The sequence below is a fragment of the Mastomys coucha genome, unplaced genomic scaffold (assembly GCF_008632895.1).
Source record: "Mastomys coucha isolate ucsf_1 unplaced genomic scaffold, UCSF_Mcou_1 pScaffold22, whole genome shotgun sequence".
Classification (NCBI taxonomy): Eukaryota; Metazoa; Chordata; class Mammalia; order Rodentia; family Muridae; genus Mastomys; species Mastomys coucha.
This window is the reverse complement of record NW_022196905.1, coordinates 158,174,065-158,188,203: the sequence shown is the minus strand read 5'-3', so window position 1 is coordinate 158,188,203 and position 14,139 is coordinate 158,174,065. Positions and strand designations below refer to the sequence as shown.

Below are 14,139 nucleotides of genomic sequence, written 5' to 3'. Positions count from 1 at the left end.
TTTGAAATTGCTGCAGGTGACATTTTCTAAAGACTGCCTCTTGTGATGCCTCTTTTATGCGATAGATCATTACCTGGCTTGCAGCTTACATGTGTAATTCTAGCATTCAGGATGTTGGGGCAGAAGGATCTGGAGTTCACTATCCACCCATCCATCCATCCATCCATCCTTATATATGTATATATTTATATATTTATGTATACTTATATATAATCTATGATATACACACATGTATATGTACATACACACACACATACACTTTTCACTAAAATAGGTTAGTTCTACAAAAAAAATTGAGTAGAAAGGTCAAGGGGTCTCTGTGACCTTTCTTTCTTGTCTAATGTAATTTCTAGTGTTGTAAGACAATACAGTGACATACAGAAAACACAGTGACAAAAGGCAGCCTAGGGCACAAATGGTACACTCTAGCTCACAATTCCAGGTTGTAGTTTATCACCGAGAAGAAAACACGGAGGCAGGAGCTTGAAGTAGCTGGTCACATCACCTCCCAGTCACGAGCAGAGAGGAATAGATGTGTGTACATCCAGCACTCAGCTCATGGCCTCTGCCCTCTCACTGCCCAGGAGCCAAACTGACAGTGGTACTGGCCACACTGGCTAGGGTCTTCCCACTGCAATTAATGCAAGTAATTGAACAGAAGCACTGGAAAAATGCACTCCATGTGCATCCCTCAGGAGAGACCTGACCTACCCCTGGGCAGCTTGGGTCCTCCATGTGCATCCCTCAGGAGAGACCTGACCTACCCCTGGGCAGCTTGGGTCCTCCGGTAGTGAAGCCTGTCTGTCTTCCTACACGAAGGCCATGGCACTATGCCATCAGTCCCCAGCCCTGTCTCACTCTTCCCAGGATGTATGAGCCTTTGTGTGACCCATGTCAGTTCTCCCCCTGTAACTCTAAGGTGTGTGAAACCCATTAACTAAATACTACAGTGTTGACTGACAGATCATGCTGATCCATGACATTTTGTATACACATTAAATGCATAGCATCAAGGATGTCTGGTTCTTTTATGCATGTGTATGTGTGTGATGTGTGCACATGAGCATGTGTATGCGTGTTTGTGTGTGTGTTGGGGGTATGTGTACATGGGTGTACTCCCGTGGAGACCAGAGGATGACATCAAGCATTTTTCTTGATCAGCTTCCACCTTATATATTGAGGCAGGATCTCTCATATGAAGCCAGAAATCACAGGTTTCTCCTTGAGTCTATCAGCTAGGCTGCCTGGGGTATCCCTTGCCTTTGCGTTCTAGGTATTTGGCATTCACATGGTTGTTATAAATATGATCTTAGGCCCCAAAGCCTTACCCACTGTGCCATCTCTCTAGCCCCTAATTAATCTTAATGTATATATGCAGAATATTTAAAACAACATATATAATGGAGGAGGAGTATAATATTTTCTTGTATAAAACTCTTTGATCTGTATTTTCTGAATTTAAAGTAACACAGAGAAACTTACTCCAGTAAAAGTAAATATTACTTTTCTCCAAAAAATTTAATTGCAGAACTATTTACAGGAGGTGAATATTGGCAATACAGACATCAAATTAAAGAGGTGTTATCATAGAAGATTCTGGACAATGATGTTTCCACAGTCACCTAAGATTAAAAATTAAAAAAAAAAACCAAAAACCTCACAGAGGAAAGAAAACTTAAAAAAGCAATCTTTAAAAAAATGACTTAAAATGATGATCGTTGTTCTGACAAATTATTAATGAGAAGGAAGAAACCGGGTCAGCATTGAGAGATACATCAGATAGGATACTGCATGCTGGGAAGCAGGATTTATCAAAAGAACCCAAAAAGGCATGAGTAAAGAGACTTACATAAAACAGTTTAGTTCTGATGAGTGTAACTCTGTACAGTTTGAATATTTGGCACTCTGTCGATCCTTGTCGTGGGTATTATTTTATATGTATATTTATATATATATATTTATATACTTTTAATCTTTAACTAAATCACTAGTCCTGCTCTAGCATTCCTTGAGTCCCTATAGGAGGCATTAAACTCAGTCTTTAGGCCACGCCTAGGTTTTGGCACACAGTATGGAGGGCGGGTAGAGGGGTTGTGTCTCCATAGAAGGATACTTGGCCAGAGGTAAGTGGCTATTGTTGGGAAATAAGCAGCCTGGCTCTTGCTGCTCATTAGGGGATACCTTCCTGAATGCAGCAAACCAATTGAAAATGGAGGGAGGGTGACGATTCTTGTGGAGCCCTTTGAAGGTGACTAAGTGTCTGAGATGGCTGGAGTTGGGCGGAGAACTAGGGTCATGGGCAAGTGGCTTCCTAAGGTCCCACCGTCAACCTTGGCTTCCATCCTTGAACTTGCAGACATGCATCCAAGTCCCCCCCATGGAGATCACTGCACAGAAGATAAACATGTACACGAATCCTGACACCCCTTTCTTTATGACCGCCTCTCTTGTACTGCACATGGGAAGTCTTGGAGCCCAAGGCTTTCAGATTCAGAATAAGCACCAATGATTAAGAGTCTCCTAAAATCTAAGAAAATCGGGAGGTAAACTGCTGTTACCTTGGTTTGTGTGTATACAAAATCTTTTAAAAAGTAGTAGTTTTGTAGGTAACTAATATGTCCCCTAAAAAGGAGTCATCTGTCAGATGTTGAGACAGAAACAAGGTAATTTTTTTTTTTTAAACACTGGATCAAAATGCCTGGGTTTGGACGGCAACTCCTAACATGGTAGTGTTTTTCAGCATGGCAAGAATGGAAAGGTTTCTTCTCAGAGTGTCTGTGTGCTCATCTCTGCAGTGGGCAGGGCGATGACGGCAGAGCAGGGGGCTAAGGATGGGGTCCACACCTCTGCAGTGACTGTGCTGCAGGTCTGAGTCCATCTGTGTTCTTCACATGAACATCTCAATTTCCCAGCCAGAATTGTTCTTGGATCACTTTACCATATTGATAGCATCTGTCCGGTTCATCTAGGAGGGGCTGAGCTGGCAAAAACATTGTCTAGCTCTTCTTGGTGTTGTTGATTCTTGTTCATGGAAGAGTATAGAAATTGAAGTCACAGCCAAAAGGAAAAGAAGTTCCTGGCTATTATGTTCCATTTCTGAGCCACTGGATTCTTGTTTTGACCTCCTGCCTAGGCAGAACAGGATCCCAAAGTAAACGTCTCTCCTTCTTGTGCCATGGTCTAGTTCTGTCAGCTTCCTGCATAGAGTAGGGGTCACAGCACACCGAGGAGAGCCCAGGCACAACTCCCAAATGACAATACACATTCATCATAGGTCTATAAGCTCAAAGATGCCAGAGGGGGCATGTCACCAACCCTTACATTGCACCTGCCTTCAAGGGAGGTAGGGACAGTAACTCTAATGTCACATCATGGAAGAGAAGACAGGAACTGGACTCAGGGCAGGTTACTAGCAGTTGTATCCATCAGTTCTGGCAGCTTGGCTGAGCCACAAGGCTCCTGGTGCCTTCTCCTTGATATCTTCAACTTCTGGTTGACACTCTGTGTAGAGGCACCTAACCTGACTGGGAAGTTCACTGCCTCTCATCCCAGGAGGCACACTAAGCCCAGAGGCACAGGGATGATTTCAGCTGATGTGGTGTGTTCAGCTCATGACAGGTGGGACAAGGAATGATGTGGTGCAAAGCTCACTCCTCACCAAGGTAGCTGAGGCCGCTGCTAACCGGCAGCCATTATGGTCTTGATCTCTTAAGCCCATTTCCTGGCTTTAGAAGACCAGGTTTGATCCGAGCCTACTTAGAAGTATAAATAGTGAGTGGGTGGAACAAAGAACTCCTCAGAACGTCCAGTGAATGTAGTTTGAAAACTATAAAAAAATGATAGCGCTAACCATGAAGGTAGTAATATGTTAAATTTGCAGTTAGAACATGAAAGACACCCAAGACTGGAGGCGAAATGTCTGGGCAATGAGTGTGTACGAAAGCATGTGACCTGCAAAAGTATGTCTGTGTCCTGGGCTTCAAGTCTGTAGCCAGTGGGCTGAGCAGAGGTACTAGGTATCCTCTCTTGCTCATTATTGCTCCAGGCAGCCAGTTTCCTTCAAGACACAGCCCCTCAGGGAATTGTCACTTCTCCGACCTCTGAGGGAGTTCCTGTCATCAACAGGTACAATCCTGCTGACGAGTCAACCTGAGTCTCTCTGACATGCTACTTGTCAGCTTCTGTCCATGTGGATGTCCTGCCCTGGACCTGTGGGTCAGAGAACCCTGAGCAAGATGACTGACACCAGGGAGAGAGCAGCTGAGACCTGACCTTCATGCTTCTCAGAGGGTGACTGGCTTCCAGCGCATCAGAGACACAGGAAGGCTGGCTCACACCTGATGATCTCATGATCTATTGCAAAGCCCGGTATACACCACTCTCCTTCCATCCCAGCTCTGCTGCCAAGAGTTTTGGACCAAGGCTGAGTGTGACGGTGCATGTCTGTAATCCCAGCACCCAGAAGAAAGAGGCAGGGCAATTGCACAATTGAGGCTAACCTGTACTATACACAGTGAGGCTCTGTCTAAAAACAAAAATGTTTGGCCCAAACCAGACAACTGTTTCTAAGGCAGGGAGTTCTATGACTGCTACAGGCACTTGGGCCATGTGTCTACAAGGTCAGCATATTTCCAGAGAAATCTCATCCTGGGGTCCTGAGGTTGGGGTGTATAGCGAACAGACAGAGGCAGCAGATTTAAGTGAGGGTATTAAAAACAGTGCTCACTTGTTATGCTAACAAAAGGCAGAAATCAAGATGGGGTGAACTGGGACATACACCCTAGGAAGCAGGATCCATCATACGTCCTGTGCGCTGTTTGCCTTATTCTAATTATAAGGTGGACAGTTCCATAAAGGCCAGCTGGGTAACTGCCTCTACTTTGCAGCTTATTTGTGTGTGTGTGTGTGTGTGTACACATATACACACATATGTATATATATATATATATACACATATATGTATATATATATGCAGTCTTAGATAAAATTTGTAATTTTTTTCCTAAGGATTTACTTTGTACTAAATAGCTGAAGTCTTCAGGTGTGGTTTGAAGTTAGAAGTATGGGCATTTCCCTTTCAACAATGAGGTGATTTCTGGGTATAAAACAAGATGGCTCCCCTCCACACCATTCTGGATTGGCGATAAAAACCTGGGAACGATCAACTCTGGTGACAACTGTCTTCACAATAATCATAACAGGAACAAACAGCCATGCCCAGGAACGCGCACAGAAGGTCCCATGCCCAGGAACGCGCACAGAAGGTCCCATGCCCAGGAAAGCGCACAGAAGATCCTCTTGTTCCTCAGCCACATCCTTCCCCCTGGTCCCTTACTCCAGCTGTGTGTCCTTTCCCACTGTTTTCCATAGGTCCGCACAGTAGAGTCCAAATCAGCCTGATGGCATGAGGAAAGGATTTTGAACTGGCGACACTCAAGCCTCTCCAGTGGCTGGTGGCATCTCTAGGGACACAGGTGTGCTGTCATAGATAACCTGGGTTGCACTGCGTTATAGCTTGGCCTTGTGTCTGTTTTTTAACTTCTATCATGTTTTGGATGAGATCATAGGGCCACAGGAGAGCTCCACACTATGAACCTCCTAACGGGAGGAGGGACCAGCTTGCTTGCACACACAACCAATGCCGCTTGCCTTTGCCTGGGAGATGCAGTCAGTACACACATGGCTTATCTTCTTGTTCCACAACAGAGCGCCACACGCGTGAGACCTGAAGGTATTGCACTGACGAGGGGATGCGAAAGCTCACCCTCCATCAGAGCTAGCAGCAGGTGTTTGTTTGGCCATTCAATGATAATCTTTGGAACCTAGTGAACCACATAGGGGCACATTTTTTTTTCCACTTCAAAAGAGGGGGCCACGGTGCAACCCAGGGAGGGAAGATTTACTTAGTTAGGGGAGGTTTAGGCCAAGGCTTTAGGTAACACTGGATGAGAAATGAATATTAGATCATGTAGTTAACCAAAATCTAGTAGGTGTTTTTGCTCGAGTTGGGTCCATAGAATTTTGGGTTCATGGCAAATGATGATTGTCTAATGTTGCAATTTGCTTCTGTGTATGGTGTGAACATTTGAGGAAATGATAGGAAGGACTGCCAGATGTCCTCATGGGTGTGGGCAGCAGGGACATTTGCATCCCACATTTCCTTCAGCTAAGGGATGTACATCGGTTCTGTCTTCCTCGGGTTACGTCTACACGGCTCCTCTAGGATACGCTGCTTTCGAAGTCTGAAATACCTGTGCTTACAGCAGCACCCTTGTCTGTAACTCGGTGGCACAAGTCCAGGAGGAAGCATCATTATTGTACACTATTCAGGAGTTACATATTTATTTAGGTAGAAAATGCTTTGAACACTCTGGGGAAATAGGGTTCAGTGATAGAAGAATATTTTGGGAGTTTTATTATTATTATTATTTTTTGCATTTTTAAATATACATTCGTATGATTTTTGCTTCCAAATATATCTTAAGGCTGTTTGGTAAAATATATACCAGATACAAGGCTCGATTTATAGGGTTTTGCTATTACAGGGAATTCTTAACTACTCAGCTTAAAAAAAAAAAAAAAGTAAAACATTGAGGCTTGACATGCTGTAACATCAACCGTGCCCCCATGCGGAATGGAATGGAGAGGACGAGGAAGAGGCCGGCGTAGTCCCAGTAACACCCCAGCCGCAATGCTGCCTCGCTGAGTACCCACGCAGTGGCCAGCGATGTGGTCAGGCTGCGGATGGGGGCACTGAGGACGGTTTAAAGTGCGAGTCACAGGGAGAACACAAAGTGCTACAGGCTGTTGAAAGCTTTCCGCCTATGGCTGAGCACACAGGGCTCCTTAAAGCAGTAAGGGGGAGACCTGGGGTGGGACCCTGCCTATACGTGAAGAACAAAGAACTCTGAGATCAGAGCCGTGGGCACTCTGATCACTCTGTTGGCATCTGAACTTCCATGCAGAAGTTATAGAATGAGCTCTTAGCTGTAAACATAATTAACACAAAATTCATCAATCAGAGCCTCTCTGTCCCCTCAGAGCCTGACTACTGATTTCCTTTCGTAAATTCCACAGCTGGCAATCAATCACCACAGCTGGCAATCAATCACCATGCATGATCTCTCTCTGTCTCTCTCTGTCTCTCTCTCTCTCTCTGACTCTCTCTCTCTTTCCCTTTTCATGTCTAACACAGGCAAGAAATATATTCTTAACTTCAGCAGTACTGCATAGGACAGAAGAATTCTGGAAAAATACAAGCATAAACTAACTTTTCTTCTTTACCATTTTTAACTGATATACTTACCACATTCATACATCTCATATGGTTTACAACATCACAAGTGGCATCTGAAACAAGCAAACTCCTTTAGAGAAAGGTACCCTGGGAAGTCAAGTTTGATAGCAGTTTGAGAATGCACGTAACACATATATAAAAAGCCCATGTTGCTTAAGCAGTGAGGTTTAAAGGAAATGTTATGTGTAACTGTTTAAGTTACCAAGGGATAAAATTACCATGACTATTTCTTAATTTTTTTTTGTTTGTTTTTTTCTCTTTGTATTCTCTGGGCTTCTGCCAGAACTTTCCATGAGTCCCTCTCTTAGAGGAACATTCAGCTTAGCTTTCAACACAAACATTCCATGCTAGATCTCTTTTTTTGGGGGGGGGGGTAGCGTTCAGCCTTGTCATTTCCTTTTAGAGAACCACCTAGTGGGAACCTTGGATAAACCCTTTCCTGTCATCACCACGTCAACCAAGGAACGTGTGCTTCCCACGCTGACGGGACAGGTGAGGACAGCAAGGGCAGGGGCCAGCTTGGCTGGGAAAAGTAACTCAGGTGAGAGGGAACAGGTTTGTCTGTCTTTCCGGCCCTTCGAGTTGTAGCACCTTCCACTTGGATGTCTAATGCCTCTCGAGAGTGGGGAGATGCACCCGTTTATAGTGACCTCTAGTTATCACACAATTTATAAAAATATAAATAGCAAAGTGGAAGCTAGGGTCCATCTCAAGAGGCCCCTTGGCGGCCCTCTGAGAACAGGGACGTAAGCCAGGGCCCACCAAGCCCGTTCCTCTGAGCCGACGTCCGTCAGAGTCAATCTTGCCATGAGCTCGGCAAACTAGGAATCGGAACGTCCACTGTCTATGGTGCAGAGAACACGGCAAGGGCGAATCCAGTGGAGGGTGAGACAGAAACTACCAGGTAGGCAATAAACTGTACAAGCAATTTGTGAAAAAGAACAAAACCAGGCTCGTGTGGCCACCTCTGGTCCTCAGAGCCGCGTCTGGGCCTCAGGGATGTAGATCTCGATGCTATCGGCTCTCTCCGTGGCAGAGTTCTGGCGGAACGAGGCGGCTCTCTTGGCGGCCATGAGCCGGCGCCGGGCTTCCTGGCGCTGTCTGTCTGGCAGGTCCAGGGACTTTTCCCTCGTGATGGGGAATTTCCCCTTGGGGGGCTTCTTTGGTATTGGAGGGGGGATCTTCCTTTCTTCCTGAAAAGCATCACAAGTCAGAGAAGGTCACAGAACTGAGTGGTAGGACATGTGAAGATCAATCGGGGGAGGAGGTCTGGGGGAAAGTGGGGGAGGGGAGAGCTCGAGGGGAGAGAGAGGTGAGAGGTCATGGCAAGGTCCGGGGGTCAGATAGAAGTGGAGGAGAGGTCATTAGAAGTCAAGGGAAAGTCACAGGGAAGTCAGGGAGGGCCAAATATGCTGAGTCCTGGAGCCGGGTTCATCCAAGTTCCCCTTGACTTCCTGCTCCTGTAGATATGGCTAAATTCATCCCCATTGATGCCTGTTGGGCCAGCTTCATCTTACTGCATTGACCTTTCTAAATTCCTCATTTTCAGGGGAGGCTGAGGACTTTGGGGCAGTGTCTACGGATAAGAAAATGAACTGCATCTCAGCACGGATACGCCCTTAGCTCTGACATACTGGAGTTCTCCCTCATCCCCAGACTTACCGAAGCATCGTCCTATCTGAGCGTTAGTTAGCAAATGTCTTGAGGGAGTGTGGAAGTGGTCACCTGATTTTTATATGGCAGTATGCACCTTCATGAAAATCATCTTATATGGACAGGAGCCCCAGGGATCCCTCAGCTAAACTCTTAATTATGAGCCATGAACTAACATGGACTTCATTGAAAGCACATATATAATTATATATATATATATATATATGCACATAAATATTTCCCTTAGCTTTGATTCTCAAATAATTCATACTCAAAAATATATGCACCTCCAGAGAGATAACTTGGGACAAATCAAAAATATGCACAATGCAGAGGACTTGTGACTATTCCATGAAGGCCTTGTATGCTGCGATAGTATCCCTGAAGGCAAGTCTGGACCTCTCCTGGATATGGGAAGACTCCCTCCTAGGTAGAGTGCTCCCATCTGAGTCTCCATGCTTAAGCTGTGTTTGGTACTGGAAGCAGAGCAGGGTGTGCCCATGGCCACAGTTGCCCCTGATTTTGGAAAAAGTGAGAAGCTGTCTTAATATTTCAAATTTGTTCCTAAGGCTAGACAGCATCGCCTACCCCGGACTCCCTGGTGTGCTTCTTAGAATATTCAGAAAGGCAACTTCCACATGAACCTGTTCATCTCTCCCCTTCCTCTTTCAGTAGCTCTGCAATATATACCTGTGATAAGTGGACATTTCTTGTGAGCTCCCTTTCCGAGGGGCTTCAGAGCCAACAGGCTGTAGAAGAGGGACAAGGGAGAGAGGAACCTTGCAATGCTTGACACTCTGTCCCCAGAAGCACCTAGAAGGGCCAGGCTTTTCTCTGAGGTGTGAACTTGCCCCTCTGTATTGGGGTCTAGAGCAAGAACATATTTCACAGACTAGGTCCATGTGGGCTGCTTCTTGCCCTCGGTCCCTCAGGAATGTAAACTTCAGGGGCTGTCATCTGCCCGTGGGTTCTATGTCTGCTTTCATTATTCCATTCGTGTGCCATCTTCAGGTAGTGTGGGCTTGCTTCTGTGTCCCACATCCTCCCCATTATCTGCTAGGAGGAGTTTATTCACTGTTCTCTTTGAGCCTCCCCAGCCACCAGCACTGTCTGAGGAAGCCCAGACACTGAGCGTCCTCACTGGCTTTCACCCTAATCAGTAGCTACGCATTCTCCCTTATGCATTAGGCACATTTGGCACTTCCCCAAACTATTATGGGTCTGTTTGCACTGTAACTTGGCTTTATTTCATTTTGAGATGGAGTCTCGTGATTTATTTTAGGTCTCAAATGTACAAACCCACTTTGGCTTTTCAAGTTCTGGGAACTCAGGCGTATACTACCATTGCATCTAACTGGAATTTTAAATAAAAGCACTGCACTTAGTGAGCGTATGTATGGATGATGTGGGTGGGTGTACATATGCCACAGCGCACTGTGGAGGTCAGAGGACCAGCCTCAGAGTGTCGGGCTTGGTGGCAAACACCTTTCCTCACTGGGTCATCTCACTGGCCCCATTAGCGGTAACTCAATTTAATGGACTATCTATCTAGGAAATTCAGCCCTTGATTACTTCTCTAGGGAGCTTGTAAGTTGACACATGCGTTGTGGATTTGCTCAGTCTTCCACTGCTCTCCTGAGATGATGTCACCACGAAGCAGAGAGCCAAATTCAGATTTAAGGCAGATTTTCAGCCTATTGAAGGATGATGAAGCTCCATAGGAAGACCATGCCCTCAGACTGCTCCCAAAGGTTTAAGATGCAATCTTGTCCGTAGCTTCTTACCCGGACCAGCAAAGTGGTGTTTGGATAGAAGAAGATTGTCATCTTAGCCAGATCTAAGATCTTACCTGTGGGAGATTGGCTAAATACAATCCAAACAGAAGCTGGATGAAAATGAGTCAGGATTTATCCCTGGAGGAAACTAGATTATAGAGGTAGGGATTTCTCCTGGTGTCTCTGAGATGTCTGTGTACCAGAGATACAGCAAGCCACCCAAGTGGTATTCACGCACCTAGGATTCCAATCCTGTCCATGTGTGTGTGTGTTTGCAAGCCCCCCCCCACACCACACACAATCTGATCCTGTATCAATAACTAAAGGTAGAGAAATCAGCTGTGTGTGTGTTTGCAAGCCCTCCTACCCACCACACACACACACACACACACACACACACACACACACACACACCACACAATCTGATCCTGTGTCAATAACTAAAGGTAGAGAAATCAGCTATCATCTGGTACTGGAGCAGGTACCGGAAACCTACAAGCTTGGGACCACTGCACCACGTGACTGCATTACCTTCCTTTCTGGTGACTCTATTAACTTCCAGTCATTGAGCTTCAGCTGGTGCAGTTCATCAAACTTCATGCTGACGTCTTCCACCGACAGTTGCAGCATATCCCAGTAGCCGGCCAGATCCTGGGATGTTGGTCTTGGCATGGCGCTGGGGTCCTGTGGACACAGAGGGAAGTTAGGGAGGCTGCTCTTTCTCCTGTATGTCATGCGAGGAACCAGACCAGGAGGAGCTCCACACATTTGAAACAAGGCAGTAGACTCTCCATGACCCCGTAAAAGTTAACCTTAGCGCAGGCACACACCAGCACCTTACAGACATGTAGCACACCCCTTTAATGTTTCAACTTGAAAATCCTGGGGATAGAATGTAGCGCAGTGGTAAAATACTTGCCTAGCATGTTCAAATTCTCTGGGTTCCATCCTTCAAATGATTTGCAGCTCAAGAAAGCAGTAGAGCCATGTGAGTTACTCAGAAGGGACAGAGGGCCTGTGGGTAGGCCAACTAGGATTGTGCCTATTTTCTTTCATTGTGTTTATTTTGTTGGGTCTTGGCTTTAGTTCTGAGCATCAAGTATGACTTCAAAAGGTAATGTGATTTCAGTTTTCTCCCATGGAGAGTCAAGCCAATCTCTTGAAGAACAAAAGACTCAAGAACACTCCCTTCCACTCAACTCAGCGTGCCCAAGGGGTGCCACCCCACCATTTACAGACAGCACCTGGGCTTGCTCTCAGTCCAAGACGCACCTCACTTCTGCACAGTGTATGGTCCCATTGATTCTTTTTTTATTTTGTTTGAATTATTTATTTTACTTATATGAGTACACTGTAGCTGTCTTCAGACACACCAGAAGAAGGCATTAGATCCCATTACAGATGGTTGTGAGACACCACGTCCTTGCTGGGAATTGAACTCAGGACCTCTGGAAGAGCACTCGGCACTCTTAACCGCTGAGCCATCTCTTCGGTCTGGTCCAGTTGGTTCTTTCTGTGATAGTCAAGTGCCAATTCTGTGTGTGGTTTCCCAGCTCAGCATGAGGCTGGCTCATCCTGTGGACTCATACAATCCGACATTTGTCCGGAAGTGCTTACTTTGCTCAACTTTCATCAGTGGTCCGGGTTGAACATTGTTTGGTTCACAGTTGATTTAGCTTGAGTTGATGCATGGAAACTTATACTCATGTGGGACCATTGCCTTTTCACAGCACACAGGCACCCAAATAACAGCCTACACCACCAGGGAGGGTCCCAGGGTAGAAGATGAACTCACACAATGTGTCCATTTCCTCCGTGGGGGTATTCAGAGCTGGGCTCTGCTGTTCGAGCCTGTTCTTAAAATGTACCACTAGAGGGCGACGTCTGTCCATACTTCTGCCAAGCTAAGGCTGACTCTGGCAGTGTAAGCTTCCTTCTAAGATTTTTGTCTTATTTTGCTTGAGTGAGAGGGATAGCTGTACTATAGCTACATCACAAATTGCCCATGCCTGTGCAACTTGGAGACACCTGGGAGAGGGCTTGTCTTTCCTCAGGGTCATTTCCTAGACTTAAGGATGGGCAAACTTCCTAAAATGTCTACCACTAGCGGTGGTCCCAGCAACCATGAACCATAGCTTTGAGAGTAAATAATACGTTGTACTCTGTCTATGTCTTCTGACATTGCCCTCCAATGAGGGTCTCAGAGATTCCTAAAGAGAAACCAAAAGGAAAGAAGATAGCCAAGCAGATTTTTTTCTTTTTTAACTTGAATGGCATCAAAGATGTCAAGGTGGATCATTTCAAGGCCAAATCAGGTGCATCTGGTGCAGAAGACTTTGATAGACTCTGGGCTAAGCTTTGCCCTCCGTGCAGCATGATCTGTTCTGAGAGACTGCAGGGGCTGTCTGGCCACCCTGAGTGCAACAGCATAGCACAGTGTTGCTTATGATCAAACCAATCTTGTATAAGTAGTCTGTAAAGGAAGGCAGAGCCACATGTAAAAGCTAAACATTTATCTAGTTTCATCTTCCAAGGTCGCAAACCTTCCAGATCACCCTTTAAACGTTGACGAAGCTTCCTGTCAAAGGTGCCATGTTGTAACGATAAAAGTCGTGATGAACTTTAATGGGCCAGCAGGAAAATGTTAGAGAAAACATTATCCTTAATGACCTCGATGAAGGACCTGGATCTGCAGCTCTGAGGGGCCGCACCCGCACATGCAGTAGAACATGCTGTAACTTCAGTGTCTCCACATGACCTAACAAGCACTGCATGGTCAGAACACTTGCTGCCTCTGCTGTGACAAGCCCAGCAGAGCCTTTTGCCTTTATGGAAAATGTTTGGTATTAAATGTCAGAACTGCAAAATTCCCTATAAAGAACTATGGTTGTAATTCACATTTCTCATGGAGTTATGAATATTTTAGTCAGAAGAAACCAAACAGTGTGTGCATGCAGTAAATGGGTACATGCATATGTTGTTATGTAGAAGATTAGTATGCATGAACATACATGCAGGTATATAAATTTACATACATACATACATACATACATACATATACATACATAGGTATATAGACATATATAGAGAGATGTATAGATATAGACATAGACATAGATATATACAGATATATAGATATAGAAATAGACATAGAGATATATACAGTTGAGCTTTCCTCTCTTTGCCAGGAAGGCCCAGGATCAATGCCCACTGCATTCATAAACCTAGCTCAAGACACATTCATTTCTGTCCTCACTATAGGATATGCAAAGGCTAAGTGACTTCTAAGATTTCTTCTTAATCTCCTCACATGAATATGCATCTCTGCTCAATACCCCTCCCCCCAGCTGATTTTCTTTCCTTGTGACCTTGGCTATCACAGAAATTCATCCCCTACCTCCTCTTCTGAGTTTT

The 14,139-nt window shown here is 45.3% G+C and overlaps 1 protein-coding gene across 3 annotated transcripts in view; it reads right to left on the bottom strand.

Moving 5' to 3' along the window:
- Positions 1–1,499: 1,499 nt before the first annotated feature.
- Dlgap2 (DLG associated protein 2) overlaps positions 1,500–14,139 on the bottom strand; it is a 663,305-nt gene continuing 650,665 nt past the window's right edge. For 2 of the 3 annotated variants that reach the window (XM_031339172.1, XM_031339173.1), the window contains 2 exons: positions 11,257–11,409; positions 1,500–8,490 (listed from right to left, as the gene is read on the bottom strand). In XM_031339172.1, the coding sequence (XP_031195032.1) occupies positions 8,272–8,490; positions 11,257–11,409 (372 nt within the window). In that variant the 3' untranslated portion in view covers positions 1,500–8,271. The remainder of the gene's footprint in view (positions 8,491–11,256; positions 11,410–14,139) is intronic. The other variant, XM_031339174.1, reaches the window with a different exon arrangement.